This window comes from Drosophila obscura, unplaced genomic scaffold (genome assembly GCF_018151105.1).
Source record: "Drosophila obscura isolate BZ-5 IFL unplaced genomic scaffold, ASM1815110v1 contig_17, whole genome shotgun sequence".
Taxonomy (NCBI): domain Eukaryota; kingdom Metazoa; phylum Arthropoda; class Insecta; order Diptera; family Drosophilidae; genus Drosophila; species Drosophila obscura.
The window spans coordinates 2,894,011-2,910,111 of record NW_024542757.1 but is presented as its reverse complement, the minus strand read 5'-3'; the positions used below and the strand labels follow the sequence as shown (position 1 = coordinate 2,910,111).

The 16,101-nt window shown below is 46.1% G+C and overlaps 7 protein-coding genes across 14 annotated transcripts; 2 read left to right on the top strand and 5 right to left on the bottom strand.

Moving 5' to 3' along the window:
• Window positions 1-813: 813 nt before the first annotated feature.
• Window positions 814-4,171, top strand: LOC111074326. The gene is given in 4 exon segments (XM_022367063.2): window positions 814-1,207; window positions 1,272-1,332; window positions 3,755-4,052; window positions 4,054-4,171. Coding segments are annotated over 4 exon segments (633 nt in total). The 5' UTR covers window positions 814-967; the 3' UTR covers window positions 4,088-4,171.
• On the bottom strand, window positions 1,310-3,600 carry LOC111074324 (aarF domain-containing kinase 1). Of its 2 annotated transcripts, none has more exons than XM_022367059.2 (3): window positions 3,461-3,600; window positions 1,781-3,007; window positions 1,310-1,717 (listed from the first exon to the last, which is right to left on the bottom strand). In XM_022367059.2, the coding sequence occupies exons 2-3, from the start codon at window positions 2,987-2,989 to the stop codon at window positions 1,373-1,375; spliced, it is 1,554 nt and encodes a 517-aa protein (XP_022222751.2). In that variant the 5' UTR covers window positions 2,990-3,007; window positions 3,461-3,600; the 3' UTR covers window positions 1,310-1,372. The 2 variants fall into 2 exon arrangements, with proteins under 2 accessions (XP_022222751.2, XP_022222752.2); XM_022367060.2 differs by having other exon boundaries at window positions 1,781-3,004.
• Window positions 4,102-7,967, bottom strand: LOC111074321. Of its 5 annotated transcripts, none has more exons than XM_022367053.2 (6): window positions 7,678-7,961; window positions 5,945-6,082; window positions 5,683-5,883; window positions 4,962-5,629; window positions 4,670-4,891; window positions 4,102-4,609 (listed from the first exon to the last, which is right to left on the bottom strand). In XM_022367053.2, the coding sequence occupies exons 1-6, from the start codon at window positions 7,834-7,836 to the stop codon at window positions 4,405-4,407; spliced, it is 1,593 nt and encodes a 530-aa protein (XP_022222745.2). In that variant the 5' UTR covers window positions 7,837-7,961; the 3' UTR covers window positions 4,102-4,404. The 5 variants fall into 5 exon arrangements, with proteins under 5 accessions (XP_022222745.2, XP_022222746.2, XP_022222749.1 ...); XM_022367054.2 differs by lacking the exon at window positions 7,678-7,961 and adding an exon at window positions 6,153-6,577; XM_022367057.2 differs by lacking the exons at window positions 4,102-4,609; window positions 4,670-4,891; window positions 4,962-5,629; window positions 5,683-5,883; window positions 5,945-6,082 and adding exons at window positions 6,182-6,792; window positions 6,871-6,989; window positions 7,060-7,522 and having other exon boundaries at window positions 7,678-7,967.
• Window positions 7,968-8,230: 263 nt separating this feature from the next.
• LOC111074319 (transcription factor grauzone) lies at window positions 8,231-10,703 on the top strand. The gene is made up of 4 exons (XM_022367047.2): window positions 8,231-8,469; window positions 8,530-9,791; window positions 9,860-10,250; window positions 10,316-10,703. Exons 1-4 carry the CDS (start codon window positions 8,353-8,355, stop codon window positions 10,577-10,579), a joined length of 2,034 nt encoding a protein of 677 aa, XP_022222739.2. The 5' UTR covers window positions 8,231-8,352; the 3' UTR covers window positions 10,580-10,703.
• Window positions 10,593-11,709, bottom strand: LOC111074325 (S-adenosylmethionine sensor upstream of mTORC1). The gene has a single exon (XM_022367061.2). It carries the CDS (start codon window positions 11,636-11,638, stop codon window positions 10,718-10,720), a length of 921 nt encoding a protein of 306 aa, XP_022222753.2. The 5' UTR covers window positions 11,639-11,709; the 3' UTR covers window positions 10,593-10,717.
• Window positions 11,710-11,901: 192 nt separating this feature from the next.
• On the bottom strand, window positions 11,902-12,868 carry LOC111074248. Its single transcript, XM_022366972.2, has 3 exons — window positions 12,390-12,868; window positions 12,220-12,327; window positions 11,902-12,158 (listed from the first exon to the last, which is right to left on the bottom strand). The coding sequence occupies exons 1-3, from the start codon at window positions 12,777-12,779 to the stop codon at window positions 11,955-11,957; spliced, it is 702 nt and encodes a 233-aa protein (XP_022222664.1). The 5' UTR covers window positions 12,780-12,868; the 3' UTR covers window positions 11,902-11,954.
• A 179-nt stretch (window positions 12,869-13,047) lies between these two features.
• LOC111074244 (ABC transporter F family member 4) lies at window positions 13,048-15,520 on the bottom strand. 3 transcript variants are annotated; one of them, XR_002607796.2, is made up of 3 exons: window positions 15,078-15,520; window positions 13,782-14,991; window positions 13,048-13,735 (listed from the first exon to the last, which is right to left on the bottom strand). XR_002607796.2 is itself a non-coding variant. In XM_022366969.2 (3 exons), exons 1-3 carry the CDS (start codon window positions 15,407-15,409, stop codon window positions 13,839-13,841), a joined length of 1,413 nt encoding a protein of 470 aa, XP_022222661.1. In that variant the 5' UTR covers window positions 15,410-15,516; the 3' UTR covers window positions 13,050-13,838. The 3 variants fall into 3 exon arrangements, 1 of the variants encoding a protein (XP_022222661.1); XR_002607795.2 differs by having other exon boundaries at window positions 13,049-13,719; XM_022366969.2 differs by having other exon boundaries at window positions 13,050-14,399; window positions 14,472-14,991; window positions 15,078-15,516.
• Between the last annotated feature and the right edge of the window lie 581 nt (window positions 15,521-16,101).

Here is a 16,101-nt window from a genome sequence, read left to right as displayed (position 1 = left end):
GGGAGTCACGGCCAAGACAGTGCCGCTAAAAAGTCGATCAAACGCTTAAAATGTAATCAAGTTCGGTTAGAGCCATATCTTATCTTGAGCCTTGACATATGCCAGAGGCTTTAGTGTGATTCACAGAGCACCCACTCATCCGGTGGATAGAAATCGAACCACCAAAGCAACCAAGTGTTAACTGATTTGGATATAATGGATAATCTTGGGGCAGTGCTTCTCAGCCTTTGCTTTTTGGGCTTCATGATCTTCCTGCTGCGTGTAAGTGGGCACAACACTCCTTCTACTGCTGCTCCTAGTTTCCCCAACTATCAAGTATCTATTGCAGGTGCTGCTGATTACCTGGCGCTCCTATACGAAGTCGCAGAGCCTCAAGGATGAGCCAGGTGAGTGGGCTAGTTGTTCTTGAGAACAAACATAAATATTTGCCAGAGTTGGGCCACTGAACTGTTGTAGTGTTGCCCGCGAGGAGTGCCCATTCTCCATAAATCATGAAATACATTCTCAATATATACAGACAAACATATGTACATACTCGTATATGCAGTATCGTACACACACTCGCATAAATGGTTGTCCATGTCAACAGATATATATCTATTTGCGCACATTTATCATATCGCCTCATTAGATAAATTGCCAGGCACAAAACACAACGAACAGAAAACAGAACCGAACAGAAATCACAACCAGCCGTAAGTAAGCCCCTGGCTCGGGTTGCTGTTGCTTGCTGCTTTGTCACCTTATCAGCTAATGATTACAAAGCAAATATGTGCGGGTGTGTGTAAGTCTGACCCATGCCCGGATGGGCCATCAATTCGGTGCTGGCCGCCAACCGTTCGGGCCAGTCTAGCTAGTCAGTTCGATCGAGCTTCGCCGCGTCGCCTGCGAAGGAATTGATACACTTCGATTCGTGTTACGCAAAATACAAATTAGATAGGCAAGAAAATATTATATCGAGTGTAATATGGCGCCCGCTATTAATAGTACGGTTAGCACCTTTACGACCACAATTGCAAATTTGACAAGCACTACTGCGTCGATTAGTAATGTCACAGTGGACCCAACTCCCGCTGGGTGGGCCAGCAATGGTGGCGGATATACCACGACGTGGGAAGGTCCCTATGTGTACTACTATTCCAACTATGTGATGTATATCACCCTGGTGTTTCTGTTCATCTTCCTCCTACCGCTGGTTGTGATTATGGTAAGCTGAGATCGGCTTGGGATCTGCACCTTCTAACATTCCGCTTACTCCCATCCCATTGAAGAGTGCCATGAAACGCAAGCGGCAGGCGCAAGTCCGGGCCCTGGCTCTGCAGCGACAGCGAGGTAATTTGTCAACAGTTTTGTACTTTTAATTCCGGTATCGCTATATGACCTGCTTGAGTGCTTCGAGGAAACCAAAGTTAATCAGTCCCAGGTAGAGGTAGTAACAGTTCAATTTGAGCAGCTCCCAGCGTTCGTGCAGCCGCAGCCAGAGGATACGCGAACGCGAGTTGTCCAGCTGTGTCCTCTGCTCCGCATACGACGATTGAACACAGCACTTGGACATGACCCAAAAAGCGGTCATGCGGTTCTGTGTGCGCAGCGTCGACTCAATGCCCCGAATCAGATCGTTCGTCTTGAGGATGAGCAGCATCTGGCGATCCACCTGCTCCAGGACATCCGAAATGTGAGGTAGCACCATGGACGTGTTGTTTTGTAGCGTGTTCTTCTGCAAAGGGGGTAACAAATAATCAGCATTAGAGTCAAAGAGAAGAAACTTGGATAAACGCACCTCTTCTTTGGAATATTTAACTTTGGTGATGCCCTGCATGACCGTCTCCCAGGGCCGGCCAGTCACCATGCAGGCAAACAGCCCGTAGAGCTCGCCCTTGATGCCCAGCTGCTCGCTGTGAAGTCGCATGGCCTTGCGGTCCACATTGAGTATGCTTAGCCAGAGCTTGGAGTAATCGTAGCGGAACTTGTCGGTCAAGTTGGCGTACAGCCCGTGGTCCAGCAGGATAATCTCCACACTGTGCTGAGGTGTGCGTCGCACCAGAATGTTGCCCGGATGCGGATCACTGTGCACGAAGCCCGTACTGAAGATCATCTCCGAGTACAGCCGGCCGATGCGATTGGCCACCGCAAAAGCGTCGATTTTGTTCTTCTTGATGTAGGAGAGATCCGTGACATGGCCACCCTCCAGATACTCCATTACCAGGACACGGGAGGAGCTCACTTGCCAGTAGATCTTGGGCACGCGCAGCCAGCTAAACTTCTCGAATTGCTTTGCCACCTTCTCGGCGTTGCGGCCCTCGTTGATGAAGTCCAGCTCGACGGGCAGGTTCTTCTTGGACTCCTCCACCAGCCAGTGGATCTTGAAGTCCGGGAATATTCTGGCTAGCACATTAACCGCCAGCTCCATCGTCTTCATATCCACCCGGGAGTTGCCCTTCACATACGGATGCTGTACCTTTACAGCCACTATCTCGCCGGTCTTCAGACGTGCCTTGTGCACCTGCGCCAGGGAGGCGGTGCCAAGCGGCTCCCGCTCAAAGCTATCGAATATATCCTCTGGATTGCACTTCAGGTCCTGCCGGATAACCTTGTACAGGTCCTCGATTGGATTCTGTGGCGCATCCGAATGCAGCACCTTCATTGTCTGCACAAACTCCTTGGGCAGCAAATACTCCAAAGCGCCTATGTGTTGCCCCACCTTTATGTACACTCCCTTGTTGGTGCATATCAGTTTCAGCAGCTTCTCGGCCGCTATCTTGTGCACCCGACTCTTCTCAGCCTTGTACTCGGGCGTCTCCTTGTCCCATTCCCTGTAGTAGAGTTCCCGCTTGTAAGTCAGAGCCACATCCACGACGGCAGCAGCGGAGCGCGACAGGCGCACAATTCCCAGCGAGTTCGGATCGTAGTCGTTGCTGTGGAGACTCAAGCCGGTGCTGACCACGCCAGCGCCCAATACGCCATAGCCAAGAACGCGACGCAACAACATCTGTGGCAGCAGCTTCTGCTGTGGAATGTGGATAAGAAAGTGTTGAAATTTGTGTGGTGTTTCGGTTGTTGGAATGCCAGCGCGGGAGAAGCCAGTCAGGTGTGAAGTCAACAGGTTGTCAATGCCGATTAGCCTTTGAGCTGTGTGTTTGGGGAGGGCTTTCACTCTTAATTACCCCGAAATTAGTTGGCGAATTAGCCACGAGTCAGAGTTCAATCATTCGTTTCGGTCTTTGCACTTTGTACTCGGACCCGTCACTGGCGGCCCTCTGATAGTTTAAATTAGTGCGACTAAACCTGTTGCATCTTCCAGACAGCACGGACCATACATTTTCATTTACATATCTCTCGATTTATGTATGCCACATGCACCTTAACTTTCACCTTTGCTGGGCGCCAACGCGTATTACATAAACGTGAATGAAGGTGAGCCGATCGAATGCTTCGAACTTGTGCAAATAGTTTCACTTACTAGATTTTGTGCGCTTTAGGTGGCGCTGCTGGTATTGCAGCCGCGTAGGTAAACAACAAAGCAGACACTTTATAGAAGCAACGAAATTATTTAGAAACGGTCCGACAGGCAACAGCTGCTCGGGTGACGTCACAGCAGAGTCAGCTGAGGTAACAGCGATAGTTATGTTAGGTTAACAGCTTAAAGCTATCGTTTTAACAGCTGAAAGCTACTTAACAGTTCAGTTGCTAACAGTAATTCAAAATGCTTTTTAAATGTGGTTTTCTTACTCGCTTTAACCTTCTCTTCCTTCAGCCCGTCGTGAGATGGAAATCAGCGTGATGAATAACAACTGCAATGGCGGTGCCAGCAGTGCCGCCGGCATCAGCAGCGTCAGTGTAAGTGACCAGAACGACCAGATAACTGTGCTGCCGAAGACCTTGGATCTGCCGCCCAGCTACGATGAGGCAGCATACTACGAACATAAGCAAGGAGTCAGCAATGCAGCCTCCACACTGACCATTGCCACCAACCTGGAGGTGGGCATCAATGAGCCGCCGCCAGTTTACGAGCCGGGAACCGTGGCCACCACCACGACTACAACCACAACAACGTTTCCTGGTCAACGGTCAGCCGCCTGTGATGTAACCGAAACATTCGACTCCGAAATCATACATTTTATTTCATACTTATACACGCTTATGCTTATCTAGACGAGAAATTTGTACAGTAATTCTTATGTGCTAATAAACGTTGCTTAAATGTTCGATTAAGCAACTAAATGCTGAAATCAACTTATCTTCAATTCGTTGTTAACTTTTCATTTCTTGATGTGATTCAAGAAAGGAAAGCAGGAGCCACGGAAGGGGCAGAGATACAAGAAAAGTAAATCGCTTCATTGATTTAACTGATTTAACTAAACTGAACGAATTTACACAAAAGGAATAATGAATTTAAATAAGTAATTAACATTTTAGTATTTGATCAAGTGTCGGCCCCCAGCGTCCATACGGATCCTTTGGGAGTATGAATATGTTGTCGCACCAAGAATAGCCAAGAACACGGGTCTCCACAATCTTCTTGAACGCTGGATTCTCATTAATAAGATCCCTGTAGTTATCATTCGACACCACAGCTGCATTCCACTCGTACGCCAGCTGCAATATGAAGCTAAAGAATGGGGAAACAAATTAATAGAATGGAGAGTAAGAAAATTAATCTAAGGCTTACCGATCATCGTAGCTGGTGGACATTTGACCAGGCAAGTTCTTGCATGGCGTAAACACAATCTTACCCTCCTTGTGCAGCTTATCCAGTAGTTCAGGATTCGAGGATTTGGTCGCATTTTTGCGGAACATCGGAATCACAGCCTTGACATTATGGCCCATTTTATCAAAATACTGCAGGCAGTATTTGATTCCCTCCGAGGAGAATATGTTGGAATTGCCATGTCTGTCGGGGTATTGAAAATGGGTTATTTATGATACATCCATTAGGATTTGTGTCATTGCGGAGCACTTACGCAAAGGCCACATTGCTGCCATCGATGATCACCGCTCTTTTATTTGATTTCGGCTCGTTATCAGTCTCCTCGGATTCATCGGTGGGGTTGAATGTGTTCATATTGTACTTACCAAGCTCCTTCTTTTCGGCGGTAGTGAACAGGCTGTCGTTCATGCGGTTGTTCCTCCTCTTGATTTTCTTTTTATTATTTTTGGACCTGTTTTCTTTTGGCTCGTCGGGTGGCAACGGAATGAAGTCGTCCTCCGTAGCAGTATCATCGATAACAATGACAGAATCGTCCATTGTTAGGCTTTTCTTCGGCTTTGGCGATTCGAAGCTGTCATCTAAGACGATGCACGAGGCATTTGGACAGGCCTTTTTGGCCATCGTGGAATACAACAATTTTTTCTCTGGTTTCGATTTCCTCAGAAGCGCCGTCTCGCGATGGCAGTCTTTGAACAGTATTTGATGAGGTGAGGTGAGCAATTCGGCACGACGCTTGCAGGCCTTTAACTTTTTGTCACTGGTAGAGGGCTTGTCATCCCTCTCATCTTCATCGATGCTTATGAAGGCCGTTGGGGGGTCCAGCAGCACACAGTCATCGTCATCGCTGCTTTGTAACTCCTCAATTATTTCACCATCCTCAATGGTATCATTTTGATGATTCGGAGTTGAGCCGCCATTCGCCTGAGTTGCATGTGAATAAGTGATCAAAGTCCAACACACAATCTCAACCTTACCTTCGGAGGTCTATAAAACTTGGGCTTGGGCAACACTTTTGCCTCAACCGGCGGATCCTTTCGAAACTCCAACCTGCGCTTAAAGTGAGGACTTTTGTTTATTTTATACTTCTTCTTAATGGAGCTCAGCAGTTTCTGGATGTATTTCCGATCCATTTTCTTCTTCTTTTGTGCGTTCTGCTGCAAACGCTTGGGCGAGTTCTGCAATAATAAAAATGCAATTATTTAATATCCGCCATGGTGCGCCTAGCCGTAATCTCACCTTGGCCCGAACATCTTTGAATTTCTTGAAACCAGCAGGTTGATCTCCCGCTGGCAAAGCGGAGCGGCCTCTAAAGTTAGCTACTGGTGGCATCGCGGTGCTGCCGCTGGCGACTTCTGTAACTTGCCGTGTTGAAGCCTAGTGAAACGGGAAAGAAATTTATTAAAAAATGTTTGAAAAGGAATCCAATGTTACTTTTCCTACTTACTGTGTGCCCGGGGCCCCTCAGCCCCTAGTTCTCAAAATGTGCTTTTAGTAAAACGACATGCTTTGGAATTTGTTTTTGATATACATATTTATCATGTGTTTATTGTGGGAATATGGTTGAGTTTATTGGCTATGTTAAAAGGGCTTACGTATAGATTGGCATAAAATCTAACTAGTAGTAGACAAATTTTGATTACACTTGAATTCGGTTGAATTAAGTTAAAATTTCTCTAGACTCCATACATGGGACTACTCAAAAAAAAAAACGCCCCAATCTGTCAAGGTACAACATCTCTGTCCTTCGAGCCGTTTTGGTTGTGTAGTGATTACATGCATTCGAGTGAGTCATAAATAGCAATTAAATACACAGCTAAGCAGCAAATAAAGAGCCCTTTGGAATCTAAATCTGAGCAAGTCGTGCAAAAACGCCTTACTTCTTCAGCTCGAGTATTTCGCTGCGTATATTGGCGCGTGCCTGCTCCTCGTACTTATCATGGTACTCTCCAGTTGCATATATCGAAGGTATAAGCAGTAGTGTCTCCAGAACCTTAATGCGCATGGCCTTGTATGTCGCATCATTGAGATTTGCGTATTCGGAACGTAGCAGCGTTGTATAGTGCTTGTACTCCTCCGGCGAGGAACTTGTGGACCATCAGATGGTGGATCAGATAAGCAACAAATTCGTTTTGTGGTTTGTGGGGGAAGAAGCAAATACTTACGCTAGCACCACCAGATCCACATCCTGCAACAAGTTGGCCTCATCGTCGTGGCACCAATGCACTTCGTTCTCGGGAGTTTTGCGTCCCAACAGGTTGCACACCAGACTCTTGGTATCATCCTGTTTAAGACACGCCGCAACACACCCAGCTATAGCCCATGGTCAAATGATGTTGCACTCTTTTACTCACGTCTTCGATGGTGGCTGCCTTGCAGAATTCCTGGAATACCTCGCAGTTCTGCTCCACACAGCTGCGGTTGCCATCAAAGTGGTAATACTGAAAGAATGCAGCCAGCACAATGTTCGGATTGGTGCACTCGGCCAGGTGGGACTCCTTGCGCTGCATCATCTGGTGCCAGTTGTGGTAGGCTCGCCTGGGACTGTCGGTACTCAGATGCTGCTGGATGCGAGTGAACCACTCATTGGCCACCTGGTCGGGCACATCGTAGTGGGCGCAGACTTTCTTCCAGATCTCTTCCATTTTTCGCTGAGTTTTGGTGGGTTTGTGTAACTGCTTTTGGCCACTTGGATTCGATTGCGACTTTTTCTGCCTTCGATTTTCCTGTGTGCGATGGTCTGATTCGTGTCAAGGTTTTTCGGGAACTTGCTCAATTTTTGTCTGTACTTAAGTTTTTGGGTGCTGTGCTGCCTGGCTACGGCGATTGCGCAGTGACAACAAATACCACAACAATTCAATTCACACAACAATCAACAACACAATACACCAAACAATCAACACACGCGGGATAATCGGAAATGCGCGTCTTATATTTAATAATATTTTCTTATATGCTATGACTGCACTCACCGTGATTCTCGTTTCGGCGCGAGAATTATCTACCTGCAGGCCTAGGGCAGCACCCGACCTGTTGAGCAGCATCCGCGTGGCTTTGGGTGAAGCCAGTCCATGTTTGTGCAGATGACGATGTATCCGCCTTGTGGTCCTTTTATTCTTACGTTTAGCCATCAAAGGATAGTATATGTTGATATTAATTAACTGCTATAACAAGGAATTTTGAAAGTTCTTGGCTCGTTTTAATCAAACGCGCAGACCGCACAGCTGTTTTTTGTCATGTGCTGCGGTATTTTTCTGGTAGCTATTTCGGTGTACTTTTTTATACTTTTTGGTACATTTTGACGTCGAAATTGAGCTGAGGTATATTTATGGTATATAATGGTGTATTTAATCAATGTATTAATAAGGTAATTCCCACTTTTACGAGACACCATTAACTGAAAGAAAATATGTTAGACAAATCTCTTGGGTAAAACAAATTCAAGAATACAAATATTTAAAATTGTCTTCCATCGTTATATTTACGGTATATTTCGGTATATTTCTGAGGTTCAGACGGTATATTTAATCGAAAATCCGCGGTCACACTCTTGACAACAAATTCTTGCCAAAAATCATAAACAAATAAAATTCTGAATGGAGCTGGACTTGTAAAACAGATTTCTTAGCATTTGATAGGACAGCATCATGACAGCCTGTGTTCTTTGTTTGGCTTCTTCCGCTGCTTCCTATGGCCTGCTGTCCGAAGAAGGGATGCGGCTCAACATAAGGGAGACTATTAGCAAACATTTCCTGTTCTTTGAGGCAAGTTAATGAATAGTTGCATATTCCCAAGTATAAAGTCTCAATTTTGGACCCTTGCAGCTACCCATTGCGGACAATAATTCGGAGGTGATCTGCCGCGAGTGCTGGCAAAACGTGAGCAGTTTCAATGAGTTCCATCAAAGGGTGTACATCCTGCACCAGCAGAGGCAAAGTGACTCGAAAAGTGTTCCAATCGAGTTCTGTGGCGAGACAGAGGCCATTAATCCCTTATTTGCGGTTGAGCTGGATGCCCTGTCCGAGGGTTTCTTTGCCCCCAGCGCGGTTAAGGTGGAGGTGAACGAATTGGAGCCGCTGACCAAGGTGGAGTTTCTGGAGGATCCGGTGGACACTGAACCCAAAACTGCTACGAAAAGGACCAGTGGAAACTCGGATGGGCCCACAAATCCGAAGCGGCGCATTAAGAATGAGCAGGCACTTGGTAGTGATTCAGATGGAGACGTGCCGCTGGCGGACTTCTTAAACACAGATGCTAAGAATGATTCGAATGGATCGTCCGAGAGAAACGGATCTAGCAAGGGCCGTCAGCTGAGAAGAAGTACGCGGCGCGGCCGCAAACCAATGCCCAAGCTCGAGTCTCCTGATCGACTGAAAAAGGAATTGGCCTCAGATGACGATGATGATGACAATGACTTTGTGGCCGCCGAGGCTGTCTTGGGAACGGAAGACAGCGCCAGCTCCTCCTCCAGTGACAGCAGCGATGGGGACTCGGACAACAGTTTGCCGGACTTTGAGCCGGAAGAGCGATACGCTGAGATACCCAAGCGTGTCGTAGTGAAGCCCAAAAAGTACCGAAAGCGCCCGAAGCCCTTGGTTCCACCCGTCCGCATGAGCCGCGAGGAGATCGAACGGCGCAAGCTCCAGCAAAATGAGTATGATGAAATTATCATCAAGTTCTTCAAAAAGCTGTCTTGCGAAATATGCAATCTCCTGGTCCAGAATTTCGCCGACATGCGACGACATCACCGACTCACTCACAACATCGAATCGGGCTACGTCAGCTGCTGCGGAAAGAAGTTCACGATACGCAAAAACTTGGCGGAACATGTGATGGTTCACCAGAATCCAGACCACTTTATGTGCTCCCAATGTGAAAAAGTATTTCAGGACTCCCGCAGCTTGGAGGTACACGAGCAATCGCACACGACTCCGCCCGACCAGACGGATCCCAAGGAGAAAAGGGTATATCAGTGCGAAAAGTGCCCAAAAACCTTCACCACCAAGGCAGCCATCGAATATCACAATGTGTCCAAGCATGTGGCCAAGTCCGATTACAAATTCACCTGTCCAGAGTGCAATAAGAAGTTAGTAGTTGGTCCTAAGATTTCCATTTAAAACTCCAAGCTTGATGTTGATTCTTTTACCGTTTCAGAATTCCCACAGAGCGCAAACTGAAGGAGCATATGCGCTATATGCATGACCCAGAGACGGCCATCATGTGCGATAAGTGCGGCAAGACACTGCGCTCTCAAACGAATCTCAAAAAGCATCATGAGCTGGAACATTCCGACGAGCCCCGTCCCAAGCCCGAGCCCGTGCAGTGTGAAATTTGCGGCACTTGGCTGCGCCATCTGTCCGGCCTCAAGCAGCACATGAATACAGTGCATGAGCCGCCGGGTGGTGAGCATCGCTGTCACATCTGCAACAAAACTTCAACAAACTCCAGAGCCCTCAAGCGACATATTTACCACAATCATCTCTGCGAACGAAAGTTCAAGTGCGGAATGTGTGAAAAGGCTTTTAAGCGACCCCAAGATTTGCGAGTAAGTCTATCAATCAGTCTTCTACTATCAATGGATGACTAATCCAGATTGTATTTTCCCTCCAGGAACACACTTCCACTCACACCGGAGAGGTCCTCTACACCTGTCCCAACTGTCCAATGACGTTCTTTTCGAATGCCAACATGTACAAACATCGCCAGCGCCTGCATCGCGCCGAATGGGAGGCAGACCGCAAGAAGCCGCTGCCGCCCAACATAATGAAAATCTCACAGGGTGCCTCCACAGCCATGAAGAAGCGTCAGAGCAGCACGTCCCTGTTCCCACAGTCGGAACCAGCGCTAGCTGGTGCACAGTTGCAGAAGCAATAGCATTTGAATATTTACGATATAGATAAATCGTCAACCATTATTATTAACTCACATTTAACACAGATAAGTTAAGTCATAAATAAGTAGACGTGAACATATTTACAACAACACAGATGGGGCCCGGGGCCCTTGTCTTATCTAACTTTCGTCCTGCGGTATTTTTATGGCTTCGCACATGCCCTCCTCTCGATGAATGCTCGCCCAGTGGCGAGACAGCTCCAGGCTTATGGCCTTGCGGAACACCATGCAGGAGATATGGGGCAACTTTTCGAAGCGTACCCTGAGCAGACCCAATTTGGCCAAGGAGTAGCGCCAGTTCTTCATTAGGTGCGCATTCTTGCCCACATGCTGAGAGTCGGGCGTTATGATAACGAGTATACCTTCGGGGCGTAGAAGATCGTACGCTTTTCGGCAGCAAAGAAGGCGCTGTTCAGCACTGGGCATGTACTCCAAGAGCAGACTGAAAATAACACACTCGTAGTGGGTGGCGGGCAGACTCTTCACGCTGCCCTCGCATACCTCTGGCTCTGCGAGTCCTGGCGTAACATCAACTTTAAGGAAATCTGCTTGGAGCACGTCATCGGTGGCGGGGCACAAATCAATTGCTGTCACCTCCAGATGCGGCGAGTTGGCAAACGGATTGAAACAGCTTCCCACGTCCAGCACCCGCAACCTGTCTGGTGGCTCCTCCAGGAACTGGCAGGTCACTTCGCCCAGCTGCTGTTCGCTTGTGTATGACTTTAGCAATCTCTGTTCCCGCTGTCGCTTTTGCATGTATATGCCCTCGGTAAAGAAGTACTTGGTTATGTAGTCAATGGCCCACTTGATGCGGCTGCGGGCCTGCAACTCCATGCTGCTGTCATTCCTCTCCATGTTGCTCTCCCATATGGATGCCAGCTCCCGCATGGCATTGGCGTACTCCAACAGACGTTTCGCATTCTGTGGACTTGTGTGCTCCTGCCAGGCCACCTGGGCTCCATGCTCCTTTGTCAGCCGCCGCAGACTCTCATGGCAGCTTTTCACAATGTTCGCCAGTCGCAGATGATCTTCGGTGGCCATTATTTTTGTGATTAACAGAAACACAATTAAACCCGATTAATTGATTGATTTGTTTGTGCGTCAGTGTGACCGCGGACTTACCGATCAAATATACCGTCTTATTCTCAGAAATATACCAAAATATACCGTATAATTTTCAAAATATACCGTAAATATACCAAACACCTTGAGTCAAGCCGCGGAAAATAATGCTGTTTGAAAATTCTTTTTTTTTAAGAAAACCATTCGTCTTGGTTTGTAAATACCCACTGGTCGACTACATATAACTGTTACACTCTAATTTTATTACATTGATTTTGTTACACACATGCATCAATTACTCATTTCCGTTCTTGTTACCATGCCAGGACACTATATTAGCACAGAGAGCCACAACGTCCTTTTGTCGAGTCGTGGGAAACACAGGACCAAGGAACTCCATCAGCATGGGCTGCTGGCGCACCACCTCGTAATATTCGTCTGCCGATATGACAGAGTCCTTATCCAAGTCAAACTTCATGAATATCAATTCCACCATGTCCTACGAATAAATCAGACGGGGAATGGTATATAATCCCCATAAATTCCAGCCATAAACTCACTTGACGCAGCTCAAAAACCTCATCCTCGTCATCGCCCTCGAAAAATTTTTCCACATAGCGCTGGACAACCTCACGGTCCAGTGAATTGAAATCAGTCTTATCATATACCTGTAGATGTACCCAGTATTCATATTATACCAATCCACTTACTTGCACTGGATTTTACTCACTGAGAAACAAAAAACCATCTTTTTTTCCAAATCATCGCAAAAACAAATTTCAAAGAGCTTGACAAAGGACCGCAAATTGCATTGGCGATCGGGTGAGAACTCTGGATGATAGTAGTCCGGATCGTAGGATATACGTGCCACAAAGTTGGTGTTAATCGCACGATCGGAAATTCCAAATATATCTTCAACAACGCTACTGAGCTGCATTAACGTCATAAATTTTGCCCGCGGCCCATTCTCCATCGCAAATTTGTGATATATCATGACGACACACATCAGTTCGGTGTTCTTAAAGATGGTTTCCTTTTCCAAACGGACTATGTCAGGTGCGTATAAATAATTAAAGCGTGCATTTTCCATATAGTCGAGGGTCCCGTCGAGGTCCTTCATCTTTTTCCAAAATTTGTTATCTACTAAGAAAAATTCTACGATTCTAAAAATTTACTAAGCAATAACTTCAAATAACAACTGAATACTAAAAGAAATTTACTGAAATAAACTGACATATTAACTTAAAAAATCTTGATCATGCACAAAATGTTCCATACTTTCAGTTTTATCCTAGAAAACTGACTTAGGATCCTATTATTTAGCTTGCACATTTATATGCTAGAATAATAAAACCTATATGGGCGGGTTTGAAAATTATTTAAACAAATTTGGCGAGTTAATTACACACTATGTATTTGTATTTTCTTTATCTAGATTAATTTTACTTCGCTCACGCCTTAATTATGCCTTTTTATTAAGCAGAAGCAAAGTGACAGGACATTACAGCGCTATACATTACGGATGTACAGTAACTTATGATTATAATAATTATAAAAGATTCTCCTCGTTAATGTATGAACAGACATACAGGGATTTACAATTACGACACGTACCGTACCTACACATACGTATATGTATGTGTGTCTTAATTGTAAGTTTTGTAAAAAAAAACTTACAAATAAAAAATGTAAAATGTAAAAATAATACAGTGGCAATAGAGAATACTGACTTGGGGGGTCGATTGCGTTTTTCAGTTTTGCAAAAGGGAACTTATTCAGAGTGTGCTTGAGTATTTTTGTTTCGTACGACACAACCGCGCTTGAAATGATCATTTGTTTTGTCCAGGAGGCTTAATCGGTAGAAATATATATGTAATACTATATTGAAAATGCATTTTCTGTATGCTCGTATTGGTTTGTCGTGCGAAATGCACAAAAAACAGTCCATTTGTCGTGGCAGGCGGCGCCCGAGTGGCATCTTGAGTGTAGTTTTTTGAGTATTCGTATTCATTCGTCTTCGAAATCATTCATCTGACCGTGAGTAGGTCGGCTACATTTCGCTAAACGTATTTCAAGCTAAATTTTAAAGTATTGGATGATGTTTTCCTCTAAATACACTTACAGGCTAATTGCTGGCAATTCGTATTGCGAGAGTGTGTCTGACCCCCGACCATGCCCACTAATTGCAGGCACCACTGACAGCCAGCGCCCCCTCAGCACTGGTCGATGGCTTGACTGTGTCACCGTCCATGTGGACATTATTGTAGTCCAATTTGGCGTTGCATTTCGCTGAGGGCAGGGGCATCTGTTCCTGTATGCTTCCGTTCAGTCCGGTGCATTTGAGGCTGTATATACCAAGACGCGCCTCATGCTCCCGCCGCTGTTGCCGGAGCCTTATATCGTGCTCTTCCCGCATGTGTCGAAGCTTCAAGTCCTGCTCTTGCCGGTAGTATGCCATTTTAATTTCCTGCTCCATTTGCTCGAGGCGCAGTTTCTGTTCGTGCTCGCGGCGTGCATAATCTATCTCGGCCAGGCGGGCCTGTTTCAGCAGCTTAAAGAGGTCATGTTTATACTTTTGCTCCATATCCGTGCTGCTAATGAGGTCATGCGTGGCGGCTGGCGGGCTATTCGTTTCGGGAACCGTTGTTGCCGCCGACGAGAACTGCTGGGGCGTTGTGCTAGGCGCAACAGTGGTGGACGCTTCATTTTCATCGGATATTATCGACTGTGCCTGCGAGAGCTGTCCCGGGGAAGACGATTCGTTATTAGCAATGCTCGTGTTCATGGCTGCTTGGACAATCCTCCAACTTACATTGCGCTGTCGCCTCTTTCGCACTGGAGCTGCCTTTTCGTTTTCCTCTCCCATATCACCGGAATCGTTTTTATTGACCGTCGACTTGGGTTTGGCCCGTTTGCGACGTTGGGTGGGCGGCTGGGAAGGAGCGCTCTCTTGCTGCGAATCCCCATCCCCGCCAGCGGTGGATGGGGGTGGCGATGGTATGGCCATGGTAGATGTCTGCAATGTGTCCTCACTGGCGTTCGTTGAGTTGGGCAAGGCGGCCAGCGGCATATCTTCATCTTCGTCAATATCGAGCAGTTCCTTCTTGAGTGTGCTCACGGTGCCGCCATTGGTGTTGGCCCCGCGGGTTTGGCTCCGCGCTGTAACCGGATCCTTTTGCATCTCCTCCATAAACTCGATCATACGCATGCCCTCCAGGGGATCGGACTTGGGCTGCTTCTGCTGATGCTCGCGCTTGGCCGAGTTCTTCATGCTGCGCCATTGCACCTGAATTTGCTCGAGCAGTCGGTGCCGAAAGTTTAACGCATTAAATCTGCAATGCAAATGGAAATGTTTCTTAGTATATGTACCAAAATACACATTTCTGTTGCGTTGCGCAATATATGTATGTACACTTACTGTTTGGTGATTTGGGACCAGGCCAGACGCTTGGCTTTGATGCTCTTGGCATCCACACTGCGGTTCTCAACGAACGCCACCTTTGATTTGATAACCTCCAGCAGCAGTCCCCTCTCCGCCTCTTCCCAGTTGAGGGAGCGTTTTTTGCGCGTGCCTTTCTTCTTGCCACCCGCGCTTTCCTTTTCAACACACTCCTCCACAGCATCCTCAGCGTTCTCCACCCCCTCATCAGAGGCGATTGCGACTTTTGCTTTCAGCTCCGCCTTCTCATCCTCATCGTCTTCCTCCTGCGGCGACGACGAACCCTTCGTCAAGAGATCTTCCATTTTCATTGTTTATTATTTCTTCTAATATTTATTTACTTAGTTTCTGATTTGAATTTCAGGCTGGCTTGCAAAAAAAATCGTATTTGATTTCTGTATATACTGGACAGTGTGACCGCGGATTTATGGATAAAATAAACCGTCTTATCCTAAGAAATATACCAGAATATACAATATCATTTTCAAAATGTACCGAAATGGATGAATTTTCCCTATTTTGATTTTCTGATCAAGAAAATACTAATTACTGGAGGCCTCAGTACTGATCATATAATTTTCTACGATAAATTGATTAATATCCTAAAAGATTCGCTTATTTTAGGTACTCAGTTCTAATTGATTATCCATAATATAGGGTTTAATTAATGGTCTTTTGATGGAAAAGTTGATGTTTTACATAGATTTACTACACGCTAACTACACTCTTGCAGCATACTAACTACATATATATGTAAATTTCGACAGAGCCACTGACGAAATAAATCATATTCCCCGATTTTGATATTCGATTTAATATTACAAGCTAGCTAGAGCTTTAGGCAATACGCACGTAATTTAATATGATTGATGAATCAATTTCACACGGGATTATGGACTTATTTACAAAGCAGGATTCAAGCAAAACAAGTAAAAACATAAAACGTAAGTATGTACGGAATGTGACGTCATTGTTGCTGGTCAATACGATTTATGCTATGCGT